Genomic DNA, 10,867 nt, shown 5'->3' with positions numbered 1-10,867 from the left:
CCCTTCTCTGCCTGCAAACCCCACACAACCCCTGCCAGTCCTTGTAGATAGATGAGCTCCTGGTCTGATTCGGCACGAGGCGGACTCCTGTTCAAATTTGCCTTTCCATTCAGAACCATGAGGTCTAGGAACATGACTTTTCAGCTCAGTACCCGCGTGGCCTGCAGAAGGCCCTGGGTTCCATCCCCAACATCTCCATGCAGGAGAACGGCTGCCAGCCAGTGTAGACAGTACTAAGTTGGATGGATCAGTATAAGCTACGTATAAGTCACCAGCCTATCTCCTGTTGCTCTAACAGGGCTGGCCAGAATATAATATGTAAATAATAATAATAAAAATTATTTATATCCCGCGCTCCCCAGCCAAAGCCGGGCTCAGGGCGGCTAACAACAATAAAATAGTACAACATTCTAAAATCATTTCATTATAAAATTAATTCACCTCAAATTGATGGCAAGCATTAAGCTAAAGTTCTGTGAAGATTGCCAAAGGAGGGAGTCAGACTGTGCCTTGGCCAAAGGTCTAGTGGAACAGCCGTGTCTTGCAGGCCCTGCGGAAAGATGTCAAGTCCCGCAGGGCCCTAGTCTCTTGTGGCAGAGCGTTCCACCAGATCGGAGCCACAGCCGAAAAAGCCCTGGCTCTGGTTGAGGCCAGCCTAACCTCCCTGTGGCCTGGGACCTCCAAGATGTTTTTGTCTGAAGACCGTAAGGTCCTCCGTGGGACATACCAGGAGAGGCGGTCCCATAGGTACGAGGGTCCTAGGCCGTATAGGGCTTTAAAGGCTCTAAAGCAGGGGTCAGCAACCTAAGGCCCACTGGCCGGAAGCGGCACGCGGATGTAGTTTGACCGGCTCCCGAACCAAGCTGCCCGCTCGTGCGCTGCACTAAACCAGCACAGCGCGGTGCGGGGACTCGCTTCTGCGGCGCCTGAAATTGCGTCTGCGCAGACGCTGGAAATCACGAGCGGGACTGATCTGGCCCATGCAAGATAAAGCTTGCCGACCCCTGTTCTAAAGGCAGGCGATTGGTCCATGCAGCCTGCTGATGACTACTCTGTCTGGCAGCAGAGGTCTTTTTTACACACCCTCTTTTTTAACCAGAGTTTGAACCCAGGGCTTCCTGCCTCCAAAGCACAAACTTTTATCCCCTGAGCAAACAGGCTGCCTTCCGGAAGTCGACCCGAACGACGCTGGGTCTCATCCCGCTCTTGCTATCGCAGTTTCACATTTACCGGTTTTTTTGCTCTATACGACTCACTTTTCCCCTCCTAAAAACTAAGGGGAAACGTGTGTGCGTCTTATGGAGCGAATGCAGGCTGCGCAGCTATCCCAGAAGCCAGAACAGCAAGAGGGATCGCTGCTTTCGCTGCGCAGCGATCCCTCTTGCTGTTCTGGCTTCTGAGATTCAGAATATTTTTTTTCTTGTTTTCCTCCTCCAAAAACTAGGTGCGTCTTATGGTCTGGTGCGTCTTATAGAGCGAAAAATACGGTATATCCCAACTTACACCTAACAAAGGAGCTCGAGTCGGTGTGCTTAGTTCTTTTCTCCCTCATTTAATCTTCACAACAACCCTGAGAGGTAGGTTAGGCAGAGAGCTAGCAACTGGCCCGAAGCCACCAGTTGCAAAATGTGTGAATGGGGTGCGTGTTTGTGTGTTAGCGCTCCCAGAACCTCAACTTCTGCTTTTAAAAAGAAAAGCTTCTAGTCTTCATGACGGTTGTTGTTTAGTCGTGTCTGACACTTCGTTACCCCATGAACCAGAGCACACCAGGCACTCCTATCTTCCACTGCCTCCCGCAGTTTGGTCAAACTCATGTTAGTAGCCCTCATGATGGTCAAGGTAAAGGGAACCCTGACCATTAGGTCCAGTCGTGACCAACTCTGGGGTTGCACACTCATCTCGCTCTATAGGCAGAGGGAGCCGGCGTTTGTCTGCAGACAGCTTCCGGGTCATGTGGCCAGCAGGACTAAGCCGCTTCTGGCGAACCAGAGCAGCGCACGGAAACGCCGTTTACCTTCCCGCCAGAGCGGTCCCTATTTATCTACTTGCACATGACGTGCTTTCGAACCGCTGGGTTGGCAGGAGCAGGGACCGAACAACGGGAGCTCACCCCGTCATTGCGGGGATTCTAACCGCCGACCTTCTGATCGGCAAGTCCTAGGCTCTGTTGTTTAACGCACAGCGCCACCCGCGTCCCATCATGATGGTAATATGCCTCAAACCTTTGAAGGTGACCCAAAAACTACAACTAATCCAGAACGCGGCAGCTAGACTGGCGACTGGGAATGGCAGCCGAGACCATATAACACCGGTCTTTAAAGACCTCCATTGGCTCCCAGTACATTTCCGAGCACAATTCAAAGTGTTGGCGCTGACCTTGAAAGCCCTAAACGGCCCAGTATCCCTGAAGGAGTGTCTCCACCCCCATCGTTCTGCCCGGACACTGAGGTCCAGCGCTGAGGGCCTTCTGGCGGTTCCCTCCCTGTGAGAAGCCCTTGATTATTCTGTGAAAAGAGATAGGCCACCAAACCAATGTACTCTGTTTATCTCTCTATATAATTGCAAACTTGTAGAGAAAGCCGTGTGCAAAATGCGCTAAACCACGTGCGCCAGCGTCGTTTTCGGGCCCGCCAGCCGACGTGCCGTTGCTACTTCCGGTACCAAATCTGGAGTCGTTTTTCCCGCTTGATTTTGCGCTGCAGCTGCAGGATCCCGTAGAGCAGAGCTTCGGCTGTTGGGGGGCAACCTGCGAAGAAGGGGGTTTGCAATCAGACCATCACAGGGCAGAGGCGAGGCAGTTGTCCAGGCCGGAACCTCCTTGCCCATCCCTTGTATTGCATAATGATAATAGAATCATAAAGTTGGAAAGTATCCTGAGCCCAAGCCCCTAAGGGATAACAATAGCAATAATGATCTGTTTTGTATACGCAGCACATCTGACTGGGTTGCCCCGGCCACTCTGGGTGGCTCCCGGCAAATTATGAAACATCAAACCTCCCTAAACAGGGCTGCCTTCAGATGTCTTCTAAAAGTCAGATAGTTGTTTATTTCCTTGACGGCTGCTGGGAGGGCGTTCCACAGGGAGGGAGCCACCACCAAGAAGGCCCTCTGCCTGGTTCCCTGTAACCTCACATCTCACAGGGAGGGAACCGCCAGAAGGCCCTCGGAGCTGGACCCCGGTGTCCGGGCTGGACGATGGGGTTGGAGACGCTCCTTCAGGGATACTGGGCCGTTTAGGGCTTTAATGGTCAGCACCAACACTTTGAATTGTGCTCGGAAACGTCCTGGGAGCCAATGTAGGTCTTTCGGGACCAGTGTTATATGGTCTCGGCGGCCGCTCCCAGTCCCCAGTCTGGCAGCCGCATTCTGGATTAGTTGCAGTTTCCAGGTCACCTTCAAAGGGAGCCCCACGTAGAGCGCATGGCAGTAGTCCAAGCGGGAGATAACCAGAGCATGCACCACTCTGGCCAGACAGTCTGCGGGCAGGGAGGGTCTCATCCTGTGTAGCAGATGGAGCTGCCCTGGACACAGAATGGACCTGCGCCTCCATGGGTGGCTGTGAGTCCAAAATGACTCTGCAAGGAGGCCAGATCTCAAGTCCAGAGCCATCACCAGCCACTTTGGACTCCATGTCCTGGGCTGATGGGAGTCTGAAGTGGCTGCAGGCTGGGGAAGAGCAGCCAAGGAGAGGCAGCTAGCAAAATCAGAGAACTGTAGCGTTGGAAGGGCCCCCCAATGGTCATCTAGCCCAACCCCCAGTGACACACGTCGTCTTGTTTACCTGGGACGTAGATGTCTACCGGCACGATCCGGTCACAGCCACGAACCACGGAGTAAGAGTAATGGTAGTAGCCGCCACCGTTAGCACAGCTGAAAAATAACGGGACAAAAAACCAATAGAGGGCAGTCCAATGTTTTAGCCAACCTATTATCCACTATTTAAGCCATCTTTTTGGTGCCGCAAACTCGCCCCCAATGCCCCCGACCCTATAAAAAAACGTTATTCGGAATAGCAGTTTGCACAGCCCACAAAGGACAATAACAGTGCGATGAAATTCCAAACTGGAGTGGTTGATTGCACGTGTTCGGAATCTAATTTAAACCATTTAAATTTGATTATTTCAACCACATGGATGAACTTTATCCCGTGTTACCAGCTTTTCGAAATCTGATTTGCACCTCTGGCAGGCCGCCCCCCCCCAAGAGGTGGTACTGCTGATTTTGAGATACGTCAGTTTAAACAATTCCCCCTCCATGAAAACATCAGGGAGTGCGGTTTGCAGGAGGAGGAAAGATTCAGTAGGTAACGGGACCCCTGACCATTAGGTGCAGTCATGACCGACTCTGGGGTTGCGGCGCTCATCTCGCTTTACTGGCCGAGGGAGCCGGCGTACAGCTTCCGGGTCATGTGGCCAGCAGGACTGAGCGCCACTTCTGGCGAACCAGAGCAGTGCACGGAAACGCCGTTTACCTTCCCGCCGGAGTGGTACCTATTTATCTACTTGTGCTGGTGTGCTTTTGAACTGCTAGGTGGGCAGGAGCAGGGACCGAGCAACGGGAGCTCACCCCGTGGTGGGGATTCGAACCGCTGACCTTCTGATCAACAAGTCCTAGGCTCTGTGGTTTAACCCACAGCGCCACCTGCGTCCCTGATTTTGGGATACATCTGTTTAAACACTTCACCCTCCACGGAAACGTCAGGGAGTGCGGTTTGCAAGAGGAGGAAAGATTCAGTAGAGACAACAGCAAAAGCACTCAAAGCCTAGAGTTCAAATCACGGGTGACAAGAAGTGGCAGGCAGATGAATGGAGGTTATAAGCTTGAAAAATGATTACAAAGGACACCCACTTTCCCTGACGACAACAGGAAGGAAATATTTCCATTTTTCTTTACCTCCCCATGGAGACTACGTAGCGTGGCTCAGGCATCTGGTCGTACACCTGTCGAAACAAATAAGTTTTGCATGCTGGAGTCAAAATGAGTTGCAGAGACCTGGATCTGCAAAGCTTAGTAAGTTTGCCATGTTCAAATTTTATTTTTATATACTGAATTTGTACACCGCCCTTCATCCTACAATCTCAGGGTGGCACACAGGGCGGAAACACAAGATAGAAGCGCAAAATAAATTCTTAAAACAACAACGCCCCTGCCCCGCGGAAAAAAGCACACATTAAAAATGTCACAGGATATCAAAGGTACGACTGTACAGATTATAAACAAACCAACAAATCAGTAGAAAATAATAATAATAATAATAATAATAATAATAATAATAATAATAATAATTGCTTCTGCCCTTTAAAACTTTGTACTCTGCCCGACGGCTGTTTTCCCTTCTAGGGGCCATCATTATTATTAGTTTCTATTGTTTTATTGGTTTATTTATAATCTGTATAAGATATTCAGTTTTTTACCTCGGGTTACATACGCTTCAGGTTACAGACTCCGCTAACCCAGAAATATTACCTCGCGTTAAGAACTTTGCTTCAGGATGAGAACAGAAATTGCGTAGTAGCAACGCAGCGGCAGCAGGAGGCCCCATTAGCTAAAGTGGCGCTTCAGGTTAAGAACAGTTTCAGGTTAAGAACGGACCTCCAGAACGAATTAAGTACTTAACCCGAGGTACCACTGTATTATGTTTTTATATATACTGTAAGCTGCCCAGAGTGGCTGGGGAAACCCAGCCAGATGGGTGGGACATAATAATAATAATAATAATAATAATAATAATAATAATAATAATAATAATCAGTTTACAGTTATGGCCAAGTTAAAATAACCGCCAGCCCCAACTAAACATTTAACCAACCCGAACAGAAGCAAAGTGAGAGGAACCAAAATTTAAAAGTGTTTAAAACACTTCGCCTTTCGCCCTGCCCTCTGCTGGCAGGTGGCCCCCCGGAAGCGAATACGGCCCTCGGGCAAAACCAACGTCTCCCATCGTCCCTGAAAGGGCCGCCTCTCGGATTCCACCCAGCCTACCTTCCGGAGGGCGGGCGCCATCTTGTTGGTGAGCGTTCCCGCCACGATCATGACGTCGGCTTGGCGGGGGCTGGCTCGGAAGACCACCCCGAAGCGGTCCATGTCGTAGCGGGGGGCAGCCATGTGCATCATCTCGACGGCGCAGCAAGCCAAGCCGAAGGTCATGGGCCACAAGGAGCTCTGCGGGCAGAGAGGAGACGCTCAGCATTAAGATATGAGCTGCTAGGTAAAGGGTAAAGGGATCCCTGACCATTAGGTCCAGTCGTGGCCGCCTCTGGGGTTGCGGCGCTCATCTCGCTTTACTGGCCGAGGGAGCCGGCGTACAGCTTCCAGGTCATGTGGCCAGCAGGACTAAGCGAACCAGAGCAGCGCATGGAAACGCCGTTTACCTTCCCGCCAGAGCGGTACCTATTTATCTACTTGCACTTTGACGTGCTTTCGAACTGCTAGGTTGGCAGGAGCTGGGACTGAGCAACGGGAGCTCACCCCGTCGCGGGGATCCGAACCACTGACCTTCTGATCAGCTAGTCCTAGACTCTTGTGGTTTAACCCACAGCACCACCCGCGTCCCTATGAGCCACTAACTTTTATTTTAGAAACTCGAGGCTTTTCTATTAGGAATTGTAGGTGCTGATAAAGTTCGAATCCCCGTGATGGGGTGAGCTCCCGTTGCTCGGTCCCTGCTCCTGCCAACTTAGCAGTTCGAAAGCACACCAGCGCAAGTAGATAAATAGGTACCGCTCCGGCGGGAAGGTAAACGGCGTTTCCGTGTGCTGCTCTGGTTCGCCAAAAGTGGCTCCCTTGGCCAATAAAGCAAGATGAGCGCTGCAACCCCAGAGTCGGCCACGACTGGACCTAATGGTCAGGGGTCCCTTTACCTTTAATAATAATAATAATAATAATAATAATAATAATAATAATAATAATAATTCTCGCAAAGGTGCCACTCACCCGCCGAGCCCAATTGACCAAGTCGTCTAGCTTGGTGATGACGTACTCCCCCCGGCTGCTAGGAAGGTACGACTTCTTCTGAACGACGGTGCTGGCGCTCTTCTGCTGAAGCTGAGCAGAGCTACGGAGGGAAGGATACCATCAGGGCACCGCTCCCTGCTGAGGAATCGCAGGGGGTTGGGCTAGGTGACCCCCTTAGAACCCAGTTTCATGGCTCTTGTTATCACTCCAACCTTGCTGGTTTCTGACTGGAGTCCTGCATGAACAAGAGCTGGGTGCAAATTACGGTATCGGCTGCACAGACCTATGGAACTCCCTCCCACAAGAAGTTAGGCAGGGACAAGTTAGGCAGAGAGTCCAACAAGGAGACTTCCATCCCTACTGGAGTTTCCGATGCCCAGTCAAACTCTTTTATTCCCAGTGGCCTTTGCATCGCCCTGGATGGATCCCAGATGTTCTTGGGTGGAGATATAAAATTCTTGGCGTTTAAAAATTTGCGAGTTTTAAATTGCTTGTATGTTATCGTTGTTGGAGGTCATTTTGAGACCTACATGAGTGGATATAAATAATCTTAGAGAAGCGTATGAGATAGGAGATCCATCGTCAAATATTGGAAGGGCAGTTGTCCCATGGGAGATGGAGCCAGCAAGGACCCGAACCAACGGATTCAAACATCAGGAATAACTTTCTAGTGGTAAGAGCTGTTTGATAATAATAATAATAATAATAATAGTAATAATAGTAATAATTTTTATTTATACCCCGCCCTCCCCAGCCAAGGCCGGACTCAGGGCAGCTAACAAGCAATAATAAAAATAAGTTGAATGAAATAGAACTTAAAAACAAAACTAAAATACAACATTAAAATATTGGAGTATTAAAATGTAGCCAGAACAGAACAGTCTCCCTCCGGAAGATGGTGGACTCTCCTTCCTCACAGGTTTTTAAGCAGAGGTTGGAAGGCCATCTGTCAGGGATTCTCTCGCCGCAACCCCTGTATTGCGGGGGTTTGGCTGGATGACCTCTGGGTTCCCCTTCCAATGCTAAAATTCTACGAGGCAGGCTAAGCTGAGAGGTGGGCGACCGGCTCGAGGTCCCCACTGAGCTTGAGGAGAGGCGATTGGAAGCGAGGTGTCCCTGGTTTGTGGCTACCCCACAGCGGCTCTCAAAGCTCCTTTCCGCCTGCCCCATGGAATCTGTTGGGAAACTGTGTATGTGCAGCTACTGACACAGAGTCAATTAAGGTTTGGCAGACAGCCAGAAGGCAATCTGAAGGAGTAAGTCTGCCTGGTGATAACCGAGACATGGAGACTGCTCCCTGATTGGTCAAGCTCTCTCAAGGGAGTGATAATTAATGGCCTACTAACTGTTAGTTCAGAGGTTCATCGTTCGTGAGTTAAGTATGTCAGTGTAGGAGTTGTGAGTCGTGTCAGAGAGAGCTAGCAAAAGATCCGTGTTCTGTTCCTGTAAATAGTCCACTGTATATAATAAACACCTAACGACAAGTTCCTGGTTCCTGCTTCGTCTATCCTGCCTGCAGCCAAGTTGCCAATTGCTTTCGTGAACTCTGTGTTTACTCTGCTGGGTCTGGCTAAGGTCCTGCAACTAGTCAGAAAGTTGCAAAACACCAAATTGGTTTTGCCAATAGAATCCCCCCAGGCTGCCCAGCAAAATGGGGGGGGGTATTTGGGGTTCGGCCTACCTGTCTGTGCTGTCCGTCACGGGCGTCTGATGGAGCGAGCGAGCGGGTGCGCTGGACGCCACAAGCGGCCTGTTCGGGGAGAGCGAGGAGTTGTGGGTCTCAAAGTGGGGCTCGTGCACAGTGCTCAAAATCATCATCCCACCCAAAGTTGCAATAGCATCCTCCTTTAGTGGGGCAGAGGGACGCAGGTGGCGCTGTGGGTTAAACCACAGAGCCTAGGGCTTGCCGATCAGAAGGTCGGCGGTTCGAATCCCCGCGATGACGGGGTGAGCTCCCATTGCTCGGTCCCTGCTCCTGCCAACCTAGCAGTTCGAAAGCACATCAGCGCAAGTAGAGCAATAGGTACCACGCCGGCGGGAAGGTAAATGGCGTTTCCGTGCGCTACTCTGGTTCACCAGAAGTGGCTTAGTCCTGCTGGCCACATGACCCAGAAGCTGTACACCGGCTCCCTTGGCCAATAAAGCGAGATGAGCACCGCAACCCCAGAGTCGGCCACGACTGGACCTAATGGTCAGGGGTCCCTTTACCTTTAAAGAGCTGAAAAAATCTAAAAATTGGGCACAGTGTTCTCTAAGAGAGTGAGAATTGCCCCAGGCATGCTTACCTCCAAATGGACAGGCCACGCAGGGCGACACGGGAAGCTGGAAGTAAAACCACAGCGGTTGAGCATGGATTAAATTCCACAGAGATAATACAAATGGCTTTTCGCAGAGCTAAAAATGGACGCAGAGACTTTAATAGATGAGAAATTAGGAACCGCGTAGAGGCAGAAGGAAGTCATCAAATAATTCAGGGAATAAAACCAGAGATTAGGTACAGATGAGAAAGTGAGAGTTGCGAGGAGTAAAAGATAAGGTCAAGATAAAAGGATCTCTCATTGGAAATATGTGTTTAGAATACAGTGGTACCTCGGGTGAAGTGCTTAATTCGTTCCGGAGGTCCATTCTTAACCTGAAACTGTTCTTAACCTGAAGCACCACTTTAGCTAATGGGGCCTTTGGCATCTGATGGCAGGGCATTTCATAGGGCAGGCGCCACTACCGAGAAGGCCCTCTGCCTGGTTCCCGGTACCTTTGCTTCTCGCAATGAGGGAACCGCCAGAAGGCCCTCGGGAGATGGACCCAGGTGTCCGGGCAGAACGATGGGGGTGGAGACGCTCCTTCAGGTATACTGCGCCGAGACCATTTAGGGCTTTAAAGGTCAGCAGCAACTCTTTGAATTGTGCTCGGAAACGTACTGGGAGCCAATGTAGGTCTTTCAAGACCGGTGTTATAATATCCCAGTCCCCAGTCTGGCTGCCGCATTCTGGATTAGTTGTAGTTTCCCGGTCACCTTCCAAGGCAGCCCCACGTAGAGTGCATTGCAGTAGTCCAAGCGGGAGATAACCAGAGCATGCTCCACTCTGGCCAGACAGTCTGCAGGCAGGGAGGGTCTCATCCTGCGTCCCAGATGGAGCTGCCCTGGACACAGAATTGACCTGCGCCTCCATGGACAGCTGTGAGTCCAGAATGACCCCCAGGCTGCTCACCTGGTCCTTCAGGGGCACAGTCGCCCCATTCAGGACAACAAGAATAAAGTGGGCAGCTCCTGGTCCCTTGAGCCCCCCTGCCTACCTGGGGGGGGGTCAGCCAGCAGGGGAAGCCCACCCCCCCAAAAATATATCCCCCCCCAGCCCAGCCCCCCCCTCACCTGCAAGAATAAAGTGGGGAGCTCCTGGTCCCTTGAGCCCCCCTGCCTGCCTGGGGGGTGTCAGCCAGCAGGGGAAGCCCACCCCCCCAAATATATATCCCCCCCCAGCCCAGCCCCCCCCCTCACCTGCCAGAGTCGCCATTTCTGCAGCCCTTCAAGCCACCTTCTCCCTCCCTGGGCGGAGCCAAGCGGGTGCTGCTCCCTAAAGGCTCCGGGTGGGGAACCGACGCCGCCGACGCCATAGTTCCGGCCTGCCAAGGTTCCGCTTGAGGCGCCTGCTCTTGTTTGTTGCTGCTGCTGCCACCTAGTGGGGAAGGGGAGGAATAGCAGGCTTTCCCAGCTCCAGGCTTTTCCAAGGTCAAAAATACCGTAACATTCTTTGAAATCAAAATACATTATAGTAACAAACTGGCTTAGGGGAGGGAAGTTGTTTATTTTTATTTTTATTTCTTTTTTAATTTTATGTATTTTTTATTTTTATTTTTATTTTTATTTTTATTTTTATTTTTTATTTTTTATTATTATTTATTATTTATTATTTAT

At 50.8% G+C, this 10,867-nt stretch overlaps 1 protein-coding gene across 1 annotated transcript; it reads right to left on the bottom strand.

Moving 5' to 3' along the window:
* Positions 1-2,528: 2,528 nt before the first annotated feature.
* NDUFS7 (NADH:ubiquinone oxidoreductase core subunit S7) lies at positions 2,529-10,574 on the bottom strand. Its single transcript, XM_028713900.2, has 8 exons — positions 10,451-10,574; positions 9,240-9,276; positions 8,636-8,704; positions 6,934-7,054; positions 5,983-6,162; positions 4,894-4,940; positions 3,782-3,870; positions 2,529-2,746 (listed from the first exon to the last, which is right to left on the bottom strand). Exons 1-8 carry the CDS (start codon positions 10,464-10,466, stop codon positions 2,649-2,651), a joined length of 657 nt encoding a protein of 218 aa, XP_028569733.2. The 5' UTR covers positions 10,467-10,574; the 3' UTR covers positions 2,529-2,648.
* Between the last annotated feature and the right edge of the window lie 293 nt (positions 10,575-10,867).

The sequence above is a fragment of the Podarcis muralis genome, chromosome 18 (genome assembly GCF_964188315.1).
Source record: "Podarcis muralis chromosome 18, rPodMur119.hap1.1, whole genome shotgun sequence".
Lineage (NCBI taxonomy): Eukaryota > Metazoa > Chordata > Lepidosauria > Squamata > Lacertidae > Podarcis > Podarcis muralis.
The sequence above is the reverse complement of the archived record's forward strand: the minus strand, read 5'-3'. Positions and strand labels throughout refer to the sequence as shown.